This window comes from Lampris incognitus, chromosome 10 (assembly GCF_029633865.1).
Source record: "Lampris incognitus isolate fLamInc1 chromosome 10, fLamInc1.hap2, whole genome shotgun sequence".
In the NCBI taxonomy this organism is placed as follows: Eukaryota; Metazoa; Chordata; class Actinopteri; order Lampriformes; family Lampridae; genus Lampris; species Lampris incognitus.
In genome coordinates this window covers 13,602,493-13,620,474 of record NC_079220.1, presented here as the reverse complement: position 1 = coordinate 13,620,474, position 17,982 = coordinate 13,602,493, and the positions used below count along the sequence as shown (strand labels likewise).

At 44.5% G+C, this 17,982-nt stretch overlaps 1 protein-coding gene across 2 annotated transcripts in view; it reads right to left on the bottom strand.

The window, feature by feature from the left end:
- The window catches only part of ep300b (E1A binding protein p300 b), a 64,094-nt gene extending 46,526 nt beyond the window's left edge, over positions 1-17,568 (bottom strand). For both annotated transcript variants that reach the window (XM_056287270.1, XM_056287271.1), the window contains exons 1-11: positions 16,759-17,568; positions 13,864-14,477; positions 11,151-11,330; positions 5,944-6,244; positions 5,370-5,483; positions 4,788-5,030; positions 4,214-4,319; positions 2,796-2,924; positions 2,441-2,558; positions 2,096-2,279; positions 1,695-1,772 (exon numbers count right to left, since the gene is read on the bottom strand). In XM_056287270.1, coding sequence (XP_056143245.1) covers positions 1,695-1,772; positions 2,096-2,279; positions 2,441-2,558; positions 2,796-2,924; positions 4,214-4,319; positions 4,788-5,030; positions 5,370-5,483; positions 5,944-6,244; positions 11,151-11,330; positions 13,864-14,477; positions 16,759-16,852 — 2,161 coding nt within the window. In that variant the 5' untranslated portion in view covers positions 16,853-17,568. The remainder of the gene's footprint in view (positions 1-1,694; positions 1,773-2,095; positions 2,280-2,440; positions 2,559-2,795; positions 2,925-4,213; positions 4,320-4,787; positions 5,031-5,369; positions 5,484-5,943; positions 6,245-11,150; positions 11,331-13,863; positions 14,478-16,758) is intronic.
- Between the last annotated feature and the right edge of the window lie 414 nt (positions 17,569-17,982).

Sequence of the window (17,982 nt, the reverse complement as noted above, 5' to 3'; positions counted from 1 at the left end):
AACCCTAGAGATGGTTGTGTGTGAAAATCCCAGTAGATCAGCAGTTTCTGAAATACTCAGACCAGCCCGTCTGGCACCAACAACCATGCCACGTTCAAAGTCACTTAAATCACCTTTCTTCCCCATTCTGATGCTCGGTTTGAACTGCAGCAGATCGTCTTGACCATGTCTACATGCCTAAATGCATTGAGTTGCTGCCATATGATTGGCTGATTAGAAATTTGCGTTGACGAGCAGTTGGACAGGTGTGCCTAATAAAGTGGCTAGTGAGTGTATATATATGGTGACAAAATCTAAAACATAATTTATAACTTCTATGGCCAAAAATAAACTGGGCAAAATTTAAGATGAGGAAAATAAAACATTTCAAACCATCCAACCATCCATTATCCAAACCGCTTATCCTGCTCTCAGTGTTGCAGGGATGCTGGAGCCTATCCCAGCAGTCATTGGGCGGCAGGTGGGGAGACACCCTGGACAGGCTGCCAGTTCATCACAGGGCCCGCCTGCCTGCCTGCCCGCGCGCGCACACACCCACACCCACACCCACACCCACACACACACACACACACACACACCTAGGGACAATTTAGTAATGCCAATTCACCTGACCTACATGTCTTTGGACTGTGGGAGGAAATCGGAGCCCCCGGAAGAAACCCATGCGGATGCAGGGAGAACATGCAAACTCCACACAGATGATGACCCGGGACCACCCCCAAGGTTGCACTGCCCTGGGGTTCGAACTCAGGACCTTTTTGCTGTGAGGTGACTGCGCTAATCACTGCAGCACCGTGCTGCCCCATTTCAAACCATGTTTAAAAAAATAAAATGGAAACATTCATCTTTAAAAACTTGGCAAGCTGTGGTTTCCCTAAAGCTGTAAAGCTTTTTTTCTATTTGACTGTGTGTGTGTGTATGTGAGAATGAGTGAGAGAGTCAGTGAGTCAGTGAAAGAAAGAGAGAGAGAGAATATTCACCTGTGAGTTGCTAAAGAATATCTGTATCAATTCATTCATTTGCAATGAATGACTCCATGACACATACCTGAATCCCAACTTCTTCTAAACAAATAAATGCACTAGACTAATTAAGCTAGCTACCCCGACTGGCCTCATACATGCTAGTTGCCCCGTAAATTAGCTTAAGGTTTGCTGTCTGTCAGTAATAGCTTAACTGCTTCTGAACAGAACTGGCTAATATTCACCTGTGAATTGGTAAAGAATATCTGTAACAATTCCTTCATTTGCAGTGAAAGTCTCCATGACACATACCTGAACTGTGACTTCTGCTCTCTGTCTTTGTTTTCTTAATTTTGGCAGCGCCGGAGGAATACTTGCGTTTTGGAGGTACCATCCTGTCATACTTTTGGGGGGTTTTTTAACCATCATATCGTACTTTTGCAACACGATTGACTGGACAGTTGCTGCAGCACCTGTGCCAATCAAATCCATCCACTGCCATGATCGATCCACTGAGGAGGAGGCCCCTTGTACTGGGTAAGAGCCACTGATTTTGCTTTATGTCTCCTAGCAAATTTGTTTATAAAAAAAAAAAAAGATTCGCAGGGCCCTACGCAATTACATATTCAGCGTATAGGGCAGGCCGTCTATGCTGACAACAAACGAGGGAGAAGAAAAACACACTACCATTGTATGTGTGGTTATACTTTAAGACAGGGACTTGGGACTTACCTGCCGGGTTTTGCATCCTGTTTACCATCTGGTTCGGCCCAGTGGGTCGGACCATGGACGGGTCGGCATGAGGGCCATCTGCGGAAGGATCAAAAAGATTAAACACTTGAATTAGAGATCTGGACAGAGTGAGCCACCTGTCTTTAGTCTCACTGAATACACACTGACAAAACAGACATTGAATCAAGTGAAGAAAGAAAAAAACAGCAACTGGGGTCTGGCAAACTAAACAAAATCTGAAAAAACCCTAAAATAATGTATACAGCTGCAAGTGAAACAAGCTGTGCATTTGTGTATATGTGTGTTATTTGTATGGGAAGTGAATCCATGTGTACACACAATATGAGCGTGCTTAAAACATTTGAATGGGGCAGGGTTGATCTAAGAGGGAGTTCACGTACTTGGGGGTTGTCCAGGGTTCATATGCGGTTGTCCCATGCTGGGGGGACCCTGAGGCAGGCCGGACGGGGGCATACCAGGCTGATTAGGCATCATGCCCTGCTTCTGGAGCCGTGTTCGCCTCTTTTCCTCCAACTCCTTCTGGATCTTATAGATCTTCTCTGCCAGCAGGTGGTAGTACTCCGCCTGTCAGCATGAGCAAGAAGGTGAATGAGGAGATCAAAATTAGAGAGGAGGATGGACAACAAGATGAGAGGAGGAACGGTATAAAAAAACCATTTCCCTCGATTGGGGAGCTGGTCTTAATACCACCATGCCACATACTCAATACAGTGAGTATTTCTTACCCTGCTGTTTGCCGACTCGTACATGTCCCCCTCCACCTTCCTAGCATACGCCACCAGGTTCTCCATCCTCCGGTCTTTCAGCGCTGCTGGGTCCGGAGTGGGGAAGATGGCTTGCACACTGCACACACACGCACACATGCACGCACGCACGCACACACACACAGCCGGAGACATAGATACAACTTTATCCTACACCAAAATTCGTTAAATAAACCATAATTGTACACATGAAGATAGCAGCTGACAGTTGATCCAAGTCCAACACAAGGAAACTGAACCAATGAAAATATTAAATAAGTTTCCGCTCCAAATAATATTGTCTTTGTGTGTTATGGTACAAATGGGGCAGACTCACAGCTTGTGGACAAGGTGATTACGGAGGTCCTGCGTGATGTCTTCATGCCAAGACTTCCTCATGCCTGCTGCCGAGGGAGGGGTTGCTGTGGGCATCGAGTTCAGGTTGCCCACACCGTCATTCAACAAACTAGAAAACAGAGACAAAGGCAACTGAATAAATAGAGGACAAGGCAAAACATTTCCTATCACAGATTTACTTTAAAGTCCCATAACCAGGGTACGAACTACAGGGGAGCTTGCCTTCCCTTAATAAGACATAAGCTCCCCTGAAAACATGATTTGTGAAATTTGGGAGGTCTCTAAAATATTGACAATAGACTATGCATTTCTATTTTTATGTGTCTCCATCATCACGGATCAGGCGCAAAATTAGGCAATTATTAATGTATAATTCATACATGAGAATCACTAATTCACTTTTAATAAAGATACCCGCATGCATGCAATTCTTGCCATCACCATCAAAGCGTGGCGGCGCAATCAGAAAAAAACAAACTTTCTGGAAAAAAAACCCCAAAACTCTTAGTCCCACTCAGTCTGCAGGCCGAATCGCCATTATTCCGTTTCTATTTTGTGGTCAGTATACAGATAACTATGTCAAAAAGAAAACAAGGGAGCTTAGTCGCAAATTTTTTATTTACTAAAAAAATCTAAGCCAATCACAGAGCAACCAGAGCAAGAGGCGTCTTCTACAACCGACGCTGACGCAAACAATCACTGTGATAGCACAGCACACAAAACGGCCGTTGAAGTCACAGCAACCAAGCAAAAGGAGATTCTGCAAAACAAGGTACTCGAGATCAATTCCAAGTTAATGGAAGAAACAGCAACTTCATTCAGATCCGCCTATATGGTGGCCAAGGAAAGACTGGCTTATAAAAAGCTCCATCCTTTTATGAAACTTCAGGAGCTCAATGGCGCAATAGTATGCACTGTACACAAGTCAGATCACTCGTGTGCTGAAATTGTAGGCCATATTGCACAGCAAATGCGGAGGAAGTTTGTTTCAAATATCAAAGAGATCAATTCAAAAATCAGCATCACCATCGTTGGATGCTTCCGCTTCAGGAGTGGGAAGATGGCTGCGAGAATTCGCATTTGCGGCGGCCTCACCCAGTACCGTCCATGCAGTGTCTTTGTCCATATCTGTGTCTAAGTTTTGTCTTCGTTTGATGGCTGGGAGAGCTGGCTCTGGATCGGCTGGGAGAGCAGGGCAGGCTAAGCCAACTGCTAGCCCATGCAGACCAGCAGTTCCGATAACAACGAGGGCGGTGGAAGTTGTTCTAGCTGAACAACTTCCATTTAGAGTTAAAGTTCTATCCTTATTGCTGACGTAGTTGTCTGCCAGGTGACATTTACCTGCCATATTGTTTTTTTTTTTAATTTCCAAGGTATCACCAGGTTTAGACTACCTACCTCTGTGTACTTATGCTGTTGTGTAACAGGGAGTCTGGTAGTAGGTTAGACTGCTGGTTGGGGGGCTGCACCCCGACTCCACCATTCACCCCCATGGGATTTCCTCCTTCAGAAGAGAACAGAGATTAGTTTTTCACTTAATGTTTTGAAAACTTACACAACTGACCTCCCAGCTCAACACAAAGTGGTACTTGTACTAAACCATAACATCCTCCTGACATTGCACGGCAATTACTTTGCTTCAATCTGATATAACAGGCCTATACAATGGTAATGGTTGCCACTCCATTTATTATAAACACAAAACAAGCATACACTGTGGACCATGTTTACCAACAAAAAGGAATCTAATGGAAATAACTCTACATATGCTTGGAGTGAGGGTACTTGGTAGAATCCCAGTTTGAATTCAACAGAAGTGGGGTCAGTAGAGTCCTTCAAAGTAATATGGGTTTCCTCATCATTTGTGAGAACACTAGCTTTACACACTTATTATGCTTGATATCCATCCTTAAGGCTCATAATAAAATCCTTTGTGTGACATACATACAAGTAGAATTACACACACACACACCCATGGTGTTAAGGGTCCTCATTGCAGGCTGCCCCTGTAGTGCCTGGTTAGGCATGTTGGCCTGCGGGGGTTGCTGTGGCATCTGGCTGCCTTGGTAAGTGAGACCCAAAGCAGCATAGGCCCTCTCTATGGAGCTAGGGTCTATCTGGTTGGGGGGGTTGAGGTTAGGGGTATTCGGCTGGCCCCCTGGTACACCGGACCCTAATGAACTTACCAGGCCCACCCCAGCGCTGCTGAGAAGAGCTGAGAGAGACAGGAAGAAGCAAAGAACTCAGATAGTGGAAGCGGGATTCAAGTGAATGAAAACCTCTGGATATACATGAACCTAAATTGTGCATCAACTAACCAGATACTGAGACAGTGATGACTGGAGAAGCTCTGAACTATTACTTTGACACTATAGCTAAATTTCATCAATTCAAGATATTGTTTAACAATTTAATGGGATTATTTGAGTGAAAGTCGGTTTTTGCTGCAGTCAGCAACAGACAAGCACATGCAACCACACACATACGCACACACGCATACACACACGCATACACACACACACACACACACACACACACAATGAAAAACACCCACATTGCTGGTTCCGCTTGTCTCCAGCATTCTTCAGCGGCAGGCAAACAGGACAGTCGTGCCGCGTGCAGTTCTTCCAGTGAGAAATTATCTGTCTGGATGAGGCACAGTGTGCCACTAGAGAGGAGCAGAATGAGATGGAGAGAGTGTTAGAAAACCACGAGAAAAGCACAATGGAGTGGTGAAAATAGAACCTGAGATAGGATGAAGGAAAAATTTAACAAGACACACAAAGAATTCAATAAAAACAGAACAGAGGACATAAAATGACAGGGAACTAAGCAAGACATTGTGAAAGTGATGACGTGTGTCACTCTGTACAGTGAAACTGTGTCCAGATGGAAAAAATGAAAGTTGGACAGAATGAAAAAAACTACAGTGACTGATACACCAACAAAGATAATTACTCACTGGGATAACACAAACTGGGAGGTTTACCAAAAGGGATATAAAAAAAATGCAACAGAATAAAGGGCATTTAACTAACCACTGCATGGTGTTTATGGAATAAACCAAACATATTAGGAAATCTAGCAAACTAGACATCTTCTCAACTAGTGTTATATAGCAGACTCACCCTGGCAGGACTTGCCAGCCTGGCAGTGGGTCATGTGGTTGAGCACGTTCTTCATTGTGCGGCAGTGGGGCAGGTTGCATTGTCGCACCTCCCCGTTGGCCTGCTCCCTCCGCTGGCACTTGTGTGCGTGGAGCAGGAGCACAAGCTGCTGCTGGATCAACTTCCGCTTCTCAGGGTCTGCGGTAGGGGGCGCTGCGCCGGGACCCGCCCCTACAGCACCGAGGCCAACCTGGGCCCCTCCCACTCCTGCTGCGCCTACTGACACGCCACCTACTGCTGACGGCTGCTGCTGTTGAGTGGCCTGGGGACAAAAAGGAGATGATGAGGAGTGTAAACATGGTACAGACACACAGCCCATATCAGGACAGATATCGTCTGTCAATACCTAGGGATTGAGAGACTGTAAATTTAATGTCTTTATGCATGCTCAATAATTCAGGTAAGACTCCCCATTCAAGACTTGGCAGTCTACACCCATCTATAGGCCAGTGGCGACTCTTTTAAGGATGATGATGTGCACATCCTTGATAGGGAGGAACGCTGGTTTGAACAGGGAGTCAAAGAAGTCATCTATGTGAAGAGAGAACGACCACCCCTGAACCGAGGGGAGCCTAAGAGTACATCTGGCACCATCTTACAATGCTGTGATTGCAACCATTCCCCAATCCTCTGTGAATAGTACACATTACCACTGAAACTCTAGTTAATTGTTACAGCAACCTGCATATGAAACCGATCGTTGTTTTCGGTCATTATGCCACTATATTGTTTATAAGGGTGGGGATACCTGCAATCAGTTGAGACTGAAGAGGTCATTTAGATGAGTGATAAAACGTTTCTCTCTCAATAAACGCTGTGTCCAAATGAAGTGATTCAACTTTCTGTAACTGTAATTTAAGTTATACGTAATTAATGTCCTTAAATGCTGAAATTATAATCAGGTCGGGCTGTGCGATATGACAATATATAACGTGTGACGATAGAAAATGTCTATCATTTCATATTAAGCTCTATCGTTTATTTCATTGTGTCACAAATCACAGTCTTTACGGCAATATTTTTCATCATTTGGACGACCCTTTCCGCTCTTTGCACAGCACGGACACAGGCAGGAAATTTGTGTGAAGGCAATACAAACAAACATGGAAGACAGTGAACGTAACGCAGAACGGGGTAATTCCGAACAGAAGGACTCCGACTAGCCGGGACAAAACGAGGAGCGTGTACCTAAAAGAGGGGCTACTTCTTTCGTATGGACGTGGTTTGGATATGAAAAGTCTGACACAGACCAGAAAACCGTACTTTGCAAAATGTGCTGCATGCCAGTCCCCACAACAGACTCAAAAACTAGCCTCTTTTACCACCTACGCAACTATAGTTGAAAAGTGTTTTCTATTTACCTTTTTATATTTTATACATTAATATTTTATATTTTGTTACATGGCGGCACGGTGGTGCAGTGGTTAGCGCAGTCGCCTCACAGCAAGAAGGTCCTGGGTTCGAGCCCCAGGGTAATCCAACCTTGGGGGTCGTCCCAGGTCATCCTCTGTGTGGAGTTTGCATGTTTTCCCTGTGTCTGCGTGGGTTTCCTCCGGGGTCTCCGGTTTCCTCCCACAGTCCACAGACATATAGGTCAGGTGAATTGGCCATACTAAATTGTCCATAGGTGTGAGAGTGTGTGTGTGTGTGTGTGTGTGTGTGTGTGTGTGTGTGTGTGTGTGTGTCGGCCCTGTGTGATGGTCTGGTGGCCTGTCCAAAGTATCTCCCTGCCTGCTGCCCAATGACTGCTGGGATAGGCTACAGCATCCCCGTGACCCTGAGAGCAGGAAAAGCGGTTCGGATAATGGATGGATTTTGTTACACACTTAACTGAAAATGTGCACAAATCTTCTAAATAAATGGGGGAAAATAATCAAATATGAGTAAGTACCTTTTATTTGTCAAGAATATAATTCAAAATTTAATAAGAAATAGGCCTTTCCATATGGTCATTTTATATTAACCATTTTTTCATTGAATTTACAGAAAATGTGCTATATTGTGATATGCATCGCTACATGAATGACCTATACCATGATATGAGATTTTGGTCATATCGCACAGCCCTATAATCAGGTCAGAAAAAACAACCAACAACTCCAGTTCAGGCCCGTGAGAGAACACTGCTCAGGGGGCAATTCTCCTATTGTATGAGGGGGCCCAATATTAAAACAATGGCAACAAGTCCTACCCATTGAACTGCCCCAACACCACTCTGAATGACATTTTCAGTGCCCAAGGTCTCAGAGTCAGGTCTCGAGTCCATATTTATATTTACAGACTCAAATTGGGAAAGTGATGGTCTTTAGCGACTCATTGTAACCAACAGGGTGTGTCTGACATTCTTCTGTAAGAAGTCGGGTTGTTGTGAAGCGTCTAGTGTGTTGGTGTAATGTTCTTTGCCTGTCACGTCTCACTCTCAACCTTCACCGCTGGCTAGCAGAAATGCGAACAGGGGAGCCGAGCACATAAGTCTCTCCCTGCCAGTACATAGCCTCTCCAACAGCAAGCCCTATGTAGTGCCTCCTCGTGGCGACATACGGTAACCAGGTACACCTTGGACCCTGGCTGAACTACAAGGGACTCGGAGGTCTGGCCCCTAGACATGTGCTACGCAGGCCCACCGGTGTGTGGATATTCCCTGATGCCCACGAACCAGTCCCCCAGCTATGGGTTAAATAGTGCCAAGTCAGGTCAACCTTTGCTGCTACCATTATGACAGTAGCAGACCTGCCAACCCTAAAGAATAAAAATTAGTACTCCTTTTTGCATGCGCGCATACCAAAAAAATGTCTGTGTTTGCGTGTGTGCCGAAAGTACACGCTGAAAAAAAGACATCACACAGTGCATTGTGAAAAAAAACTTATTTATTGAATACTGAAATCAAAAATCAAAACCGCCAGTCACCATGTTAGTTGGTTTGCATCGGGTAAAAAAAAAAAAATTCAGTTTGAGGCCCAAAATAAACTAAAGTTTTATGAAGGCCTAAAATCACTCAAGCATTTATTTTTATTTTTTTTATAAATGTATTTCTAGTTTTTCCCCTTATCCCACCCGATTAACCCAATGGCATATGGCTGGAACTGTTGTCGAATAACTCCCCTGGCTCACGTTTCCACAGGAAGGAGATAGTCGTAACACCAGCTTCCTTCAAATTTGTGTCGGCTGCTCTCGCTATTTTACACGCTGAAGTCTCGCATGGATTGCATTACCTTCAGGCCACGAAGGAGACGTAGAGAGAATGCTTTCGGTTGCTTGGCTGCAGGCGCCCGGATGGGCCAGAGGGGTCGCTGGAGAACGACGAGTCCCCGAACACTACACCGATCTACACCCACTATCCCTTGGGTAAGGGTGGCCTAATGAATGCCTTACCCCGTGGACGCTCCGGCCGTGACCGGTTACTACGAGTCTGGGATACGAACCTCCCAGCCACATGACGAGCGTATTGCAAGAACGGCGGTTTATTCCGCTCGGCCATCAGAGCGGCTAAGCATTTATTTTAAAGGAAGCTCTTTTGCCTATTCAACTCGTAGTCGCATATTTTGATCTCAAAATGCGGAGTGACTACGCAGAATGCGTAGAGGTTGGCAGATGTGCAGTAGATGGTACTATCTGCATGTTTCTAATGCCTTGTAGTGCCTCTTTAGGCAAAGGCTAGGAGAAGGTAACTCTGAATTCAAATCCAAGAAGGCGCTGGCAGCAGGGCGCTCGATGGTGTTTGCGGCAGAAGAGCCCCATAGGATCATGAGCCCTATCGGACTAATGGCACAAACATCAGATGGCATGCAGAGGAACCACTCTGTTGGTCAATGGATAGCATCACTTAACAAGTAAGCTGTCACTGTGGGGCAACCTCTTCATCTACTGAGCCCGTTGCACTACGGTGTACTGCTTAGGAATGGGTTCTGAGGTCCAGAGAGATCGTTCGGCAGGGGCATGGCACCGACTGTACTACTGTGCAAGGCGTGATGTGAGGAAAGCTCGATAGGAAAAGCACTTGCGAGGAGAGCTTGTAACAGACCAACTCAAACGACTTTCGTCTGTGACAAATGTGGATGATACTGTCACTCTAATGCAGGCCTGATGGCCCACAGGCGTGTTTACTCAGCTTAAACTGCATCACGGTCATCATAGTTTTCGATGGACTACCAAAGAAGGACAGCACTGAGCTAGATTTTCTCAGCATTTCTCTCTTGAAGGAACACTAGAGTGTGTGTGGTGTGTGTGCTATTGTAGAATCTTGTGCAAATAAGAGATAAGTGGACCATCATGGTCCAGTAGACACCACTGGCACAGTCGCAGGCAATGTTTGCCATCTGCATTTTGTGGACAATGAAAAATTAGAGAACTGCCACGCAGTTGTATGGAAAGGTACAAACTGCTCTCATGAAAACATGTAGGACTAAGTCTATGCTACTATTAAATTCCACAAATGCATTTTTGATAGCCTGAGTGGCGTGCAGTGCTGCATGGGAAGTGGTCAAAGAGACAGGATGCATTGTGTGTTGACATACACACACAATGGGTAAGCCAGGGCTCTTTTTTTTTTTTTTTGGCATTTTCTGCCTTTATTTGACAGTGATAGAAGAGAGAGACAGGAAAGGCAGGGGAGAGAGCGGGGATGACATGCAGCAAAGGGTCCGGGCCGCATTCGAACACAGGCTGCTGCAGTAAGGACTCAGCCTTATGTGGTACGCGCTCTACCAGGTGAGCCACCAGGGCACTCCCAGGCCAGGGCTCATTGTTGAGAGTTTTAAGTGCAGTGGCTGGATGCACTATACAGTTTCAAGGTGATAAATATTTTCATTTCAAACACAAACCTGTCATACATGCTTGTGTTAAACAGTTTTATGTACCTATGTTATCACACCAATAAATGGATCAAAAATGAGAGAAAAATGGTGAATGTGAACGCCACAAGATTTCTTAAAATAGTTGGTGTGCACACTTGTGAACAGATCCAGTCATAACAACAGATGTTGCATGAGGCTGAAGGCCTGTTGCAATGTCCACTTGATTGTACTTAACAACACTAGTGACAGAAAAAGCTAAGAGTTGAAATCCAATAGTGACCCATGATGGTAGGCTATCGTGAAGCTACTGTTATGTACGTATGTGCGTGCGCACAAACACGAAAGACAATCAAATCCAAGATTGGATTCTCTTACCATCCCAGGCATGCCTTGACCTGGTGGTGACTTCTTATCTATGTTGAACTGGGCAGCCAGACTGTTGGGTAGGCCCGCTTTGTTCTGGAGCTGCGGGCCCAGCCCTGCTCCAGCCAGCCCCTGGCTGGCAGGCTGGCCATACGGACCACCATAGGGGCCCGAGTTGGCCATCATAGTCATCTGGAGAGCAGGGAAGTGAACAGAGCAAGAGAGATGGAGGACAAATGAGAGAGGGAAAGTAAGAAGTGGAAAGTGGATGAGTGAGCAGAAGAAGAAAGAGGAAGACAAAGTTTTAAAGGCTTGTTAGTTACTTCTTGTATATATTGTAGGTAAACGGTAAATGGACTGCATCTATATAGTACTTTTTTCCAAAGCGCTTTAAAATTAATGCCTCACATACTTACCACACACACTCATACACCGATGAGAGTGTCAACCATGCAAGGTAACAACAACTCATCTGGAGCAGTTAGGGGTTAGGTGTCTTGCTCAGGGACACCTCGACATTTTTGCCAGGAGGAGCCGAGGATCGAACCAGCAACCTTCCAGTTACCAGACGACCTGTTCTACCTCCTGATCTACTGCCTCCCCCAAATTAGAAAAATTAAAAAAAAATTTCACTATCAATTCAAGGAATTCTACTCAGTACCTTGTATTTTTCCCCCCCATTTGTATTAGCTTTAACAAATATGGAGATGATTCTGATGAGAAAACTGCAGATAGGAGGACAGTGCAAGATCACACCAATATGTGAGCAATGAATTTCACATCAGTGTATGAGTGATAACAGGTTTGTGTATAGACGAAGAAAGCAAGAAAGCCACTTTATTTTGTCATTGTACAGGTTACAATGACATCTGTTTTGTATTTAACCCATCCTCTTGCATAGGAGCAGTGGGTAGCTGCAGCGTCCAGGGACCAACTCCAGTTCTTTCTATTGCCTTGCTCAGGGGCACAGGCAGGAGTATTAACCCTGACATGCATGTCTTTTTGATGGTGGGAGGAAACTGGAGCACCCAGAGGAAACCCACACAGACATGGGGAGAACATGCAAACTCCACACAGAAAGGACCTGGGACATCCTGGAGTTCGAACCCAGGAACTTCTTGCTGTGAGGCGACAGTGCTAACCACTGGGCCACCATGCCCCCCCCCCTTTTTCTCTTTTTTTTATTTATTGCTAAAAATTTTCTCCAATTTTTTTGTATGTGCTTTCGGAGACATTATGGGTTCTATGTAGAGACCCATCAAAGGCAATTATGAATTAAAATTTCCATCCCAATTTATTTAGCTTAATGAAAATACTACTACTACTACTTTCAGCAGCTCCCATTGGGAGCAAAATTAAGAATTTAGCTTAATGAAACTATTCAGTAAAAACCGGTAGTGGGTATTTAGTAACAATTGTCCCTAGTTTTCCAAAAGCATTTGTAATACTTCATTCATCCCGTCTCCATTTCAATTCAGGGGCAATACCACGATCTTCATGCCATGATGTTTCCAGGATATATAAACCAGGTCAGCATCAGTAATACTCTCAATAAGATATAGCCTGTATTAACACCAGCTGCATTACCTACACCCAAACAATAAGGCTTTCCGACAGCATCAATGCCTAAGAATATGAGTAAACAAGAGACACCTCATTATTGGAACAACATCAGGTGATTTGTTGATTGTTGCTATGTGATCATTCAAAACGCATGAAAACTGTTCATATTTGCCTCTAAGCCTGCCTCCAAGCGTCCAATGTGAAAACTAAACAGCTCACTGGATGTCATAATGATGGCATTCTCTCCATCCTAATTACTGTAACTAACAGTAATGTTTCAAAAATCTGAATATCAAATGCCCACCACATTATGTTGAGACAAATGCCACTGTCTTGTTGTCCCAGATAAAGAGCACCAAAAAAGTTGGCACAAAACCCACTTCCTGCATTACATCTATCTCAGGACACCTTTCCACCCAGTATGTCTCTCAATCAAACCATTTAACAAATGCATGGAGTTGTACTGTTTTTCAAACAATCAGGTTGTAATAAAAACATACAGGTGTTTAATAACCAGGAGGGTGACCATCAACCATACATAGAGAGTGCACAGTGTTTAACACACACAACAGAAACACAGCTGCCAATCAAACCCCTGCCTGCAGCCATAGTTAAGCTCTGGTCTCCAGCAGGCTCAGATTAATAACCATTTACATTAATAACAACTCGTTACACTTCAGTCGAGAGTTCTGCGTCTGACTACCTAGGCCTGGCACAAATTGAACCTTAAAAATACTGTTCAATTAAAAATGGAGCATGCATGCGATTAGCTTTTTTTTAATTTTCTACCGACCTACGTATAACACATCTACAAAGGGCTTAAGGTCTATACTAAAATGCTTATGTCAACTTTTGATCATATTTTTGAATCCAAGCTAGATACAAACTTTTGTGATTAAGTAAGAAATTCAGCTTTCCCTAACCCATGCCCATCAATCTAGCCCTGAAATATTGAGCAGAAATGTTGAACATCAATATTTTATGTTCTGAATGGCTACAGGGATAAAATAATCTAGTAGTAGTAATAATTTAAAATTAGACCTTTCCCTGTGATTCAAAAAAGGCATCCTTTGTCAATTTAAAATGGGAAAATCCATTGAGAACTGAGTTTCTTGTGCACCTCTAATTGCACATTCTGCCTATGTTCTGCACCTAGACTTACCTTGTTCATGGCTCCAGGTTGCTGTGGCCTCATCCCAGGCGGACCCCCTGGTCCCATCTGCTGACTCCCTGTCTGCTGCTGCTGCAGGGTCTCTGCCAGCAGATTACTATTACTACCTATGCCCGCATTGCCAGGGTAACCCATTCTAGGTGACCCATTCATCACCTGACCTCCCATCAGTCCTTGCTGCTGCTGTCCATTGTTGCCCTTCTGGGCACCCATCATGGCTGCTGTTCGATTCAGGCCTGCCACCCCGGCAACCATTCCTGCCTGCTGCATCAGTCCAGCCTGCTGCTGCTGGCCCTGTGGTCCCAGAGCTTGGGGTCCCCCTGGTGAGGCATTCATGGCCCCCATCATGCTCATGGAGCCTGCAGCTCCAGTGCTGTTGGGGCTGGGACCCCCCTGCTGGGTTGGTGCACCAGCACGGAGAAGCTCTGAGAGCTGTTTGTGTTTGGCTGCCGCATCCTGGCCTCCGCCCACACCCATCCCTCCTATCCCTCCTCCAAGGCTGGTATGCAGTTGGCTGAGGTCCCCTCCATTGACCAATCCCAGCTCTGAGGAGTTGATGAGCTCATCTGGAAGATCATGCTCCAGGTCAAAAAGTGACCCAAAATCTAGGACAGAAAAGACACAGTAGAAGATCAAATTTTCTAATAAATCCTAAATTTCATGTTATTTTACACTTACAGCAATTCAAAATTTTGTACCTGAGAAAAATGTAGTCAACTCAAGTCATTTTCAAAAGATTCACAATTCAAATAAATTATCATTACAAATATAACATGAGTTTAACATTATTTTGAACTATCGACAAGCCGTTATGGAAGCACGCAGCGGAACAATTTGCCTCCTATCTGGAGCTTGTGTACAGCAGTGAATGCATCCCAGAACCTAGACTCCCTCCTGTGCCATCAGTTTGTGGTTTGATGAGATGCCAAACATGGAGAGTAGACGCAATAGGGTTAGGGTGAGAAGCCGCAGAGGAGTAAACACTGACTGGGCAGGTGCATGCACCATGTCTACAGTAATATTGTGCAACAGCGTAGCAGCTCCAGAATAAGCCACTGCTGTAAACTGACTTAGACTGGGAGGAAATTAAGAGGGGAAAGTGCTTTAAAAGGGCAGGGTCATGTTAGATTGACAAATGTTGAAAATGCATCTCTGGCTCAAATGGTTCCCCAGGAAAAAGGAACAACTCAAAATAACAGTGCAAAAAAATATGGATATCTCCAACTAGAGCGTCTTGGTTGCAGCCAATAAAAGCTGATTCATAATCCATCTCAGTGGCACAATAAAAGCCATAGTGTTTGATGGCATTTGGCTGCTCAACACTATTTAAAATTAGGTCAAGTGGCTGTCAATGATGTTCCTCCCTCTCTCATGCAGTTTCCGCCATAAAAAAAATACTGCAATATCTTAATGAAAATAGCAGCATAGCCCAGATATCCAAGGAAATTTAACATAAACACTAATCACCAACCTCATTTTAGAAACGTCTACATAGGGATCACTCTGACAGAAGTCATGCTCTTTCCAACAGTTGCACCCTTGATCAACCTTTTCATAGCCATGCCAGCAACTTCCAGATACAGTTTAACTCGTACACATGCTAGTGTCAGCATATTCAGAGAGAAATGTCAGTTTACTGCTTTGCTTTTTAGAGGCGTCCGGGAAAAAATTCCAATTTCCTCAAACTGGATGCAACATGCGGCGAGCATCACTCTAGTCAGTAAAAGTTGAGGCTGGTAAGGCATATTTACAAGTAGGTAATTCAAATGGAAGCCGGAATGACAAAGCTTCCATTTTGTTTACATTCATCGACAGTACTTAAATTGTAAGAGACACGAGCGGTGATTAAAAAAGGAAAACACTTAAGTGTCATTATGCCATATTCAGACAATGGGGGGGGGGGTATTCGGTAGCTTCATAACCAGTCAATAAGAGACCCTTCAGAGACAATGAATGACTTCATCCCCTCGTTTACTAGCGTTGCAGCAGCGCGGACGAACTCGATAAAAACAGAACGGTTTCCTACCACAGCCCGGAGGCAGCAACGCCGTATTAACTTCTTCATTGGTGACGTGAGGGCCAAACAATAGCTAGCCACTTAGCGGCAGCGGGTTGTTGCAGTCGCAACTGTTCTCACGCATTTTACTCTCGAGTGGGTTTGAGGAAACAATGTGTTTTTTGGTGGTGGGGGGGTGGTAAGATTTTAAAAAGTCAAGTGAGTCACAAGTCTAGAAACCGAATTAATAGTTTGTGTGTTTTGACTTTTGCTAGCCGGCTACCAAACTCAGCTGTGCCGGTAACGTTAGCTGGATAGCTTGCCGTGATGCCGTTATTTTCCGCCGTTTTAACAGGACATTTGTCCGTTTCTCAACATTTCTTTACCGCCGACTTAAGGAGGAGTATAGCGCTACACGGCACTGTCGTGCTGCTCAGTTGGGTTCAGTTAATTCTATCGAATTGAATCTTTCGATAAAACAAGAGGCTAGCGAACTTAGACGAACTGGAGTGACTCGACTCTTCCATTGTTCGAAGTAGTACAGTTAGTAGCTCGTTAGCTAATTAGGCTAGTCTGCTGCCTGCGACCAGCGTTATCAAAACACAGCGCATGCTAAGTCTTCCGTATCACCGACACCGCTCAACGCTATTAAATTCCAACACAGATTACTTTTATACCAGGATCATGCATACATACATACATGCATATATATATATATATTTATATTTGTGCGTGTGTGAAAAACCATTACGAAGTCACTAAGTTAGTAAGAGCGAGCAAACTTGCAGGATAACTCTGCAGAGACTGGAGAGTAGATTGAACCACTAAACATTAAGTAAACAGCTCGATTTCTGCTATGTCTAAACAAATGATGCATTCAAGGTGTTTACCATTTCCATCACTGGCAGACACTGAAAGAGCTGGGGAGGACAGCTTTGGCCTCTTGGCTGAAGGCGGGCCGGACTCCAAGACATTATCGGCCATATTTTTGACGAATTAAAAATGTTGTAGATCCACACAGGGCAAAAGTATGTCCCTTGTTTGCTTCTCCTTTATCGCGCTTGAAAAATGTTTCGGGCTCTTCCCCCACCGCTTTTGGAGACGGTAGGGGGAGGAAAAAAACACGGCAATGTCGAAACTCTTTCCTCTTGAGTTCCCACTCGATTTTTTTTTGTAACCCTCTACAGATATCAATCCCCCTCCCCTGTCGGAGATTTTGTTTCTTCACACACAGATTTCTCCGAGTTGAACAGGAGGAGGTGGGAAGGTGGAGTCGGCTGAAAAGGCAAGAGAACGGGCCTTTGACAACCTCATGTAGCCTCCTCTGCGACATAAAAATTGTCCCAACACCTTTGCCCCATGGCAAAATCAGTCCTGTCCGCCATAGCTGGGGGAGAAATCTAGTATTTCAGCTCCAGGCCGCTCCAGTGGAAGGTCTTTCTCTCTCTCTGGGAACAAATGGAAGAACGCGGGGCAAACGTAGCCCAGTGATAACTTTTAAGAAAAGGATGCAACAGTTTTGAGAACCTCGATGACAATTATCCTTTCCTCGACGTGATTTGTTTTCTCACTGGTGTCAGTGTTACCAATTCCTAATATTACCAAAGCCAATACTGTCAACTGGCGCGTGGTGATCACTCAGATTGGGAGACAGTGGTTTCAAAAGTCAAAGCACGGTGATCTCCAAAGCAATACTGAGGGAGGAAAAATACCAATAAACATTGGCTCTTCAACTGAATAAATAGCACATCAATAAAGTTATCGTCAAAGATGAACACGCCGAGTTCCACACTTGCAGAAACTCAGACCCCGGGAGCTATTGGTAATTAAAACGTTCATGCATCTCATTAATTTCCTTTTGTACGTCAACCTCGACTACAATGTACACCTAATGTATACATCTGACCAAGCAAGGCACTAGGTCAAAAGTAAGACTCATATTGCACATTTGGTGGTTGCACCCCTTTGAGCGAGTATGCCTATTACAGCAGTGGGGTTGGCAGTGGTTGCAAAAAAAAAACGAAAAATCTTGTCAAAATCACTGCTCATCAGTAATTGCCTAAAGATTTTGATGCAGGTTTTTTTTCCTTGTACAGGACAGTTCTTATGGGCTA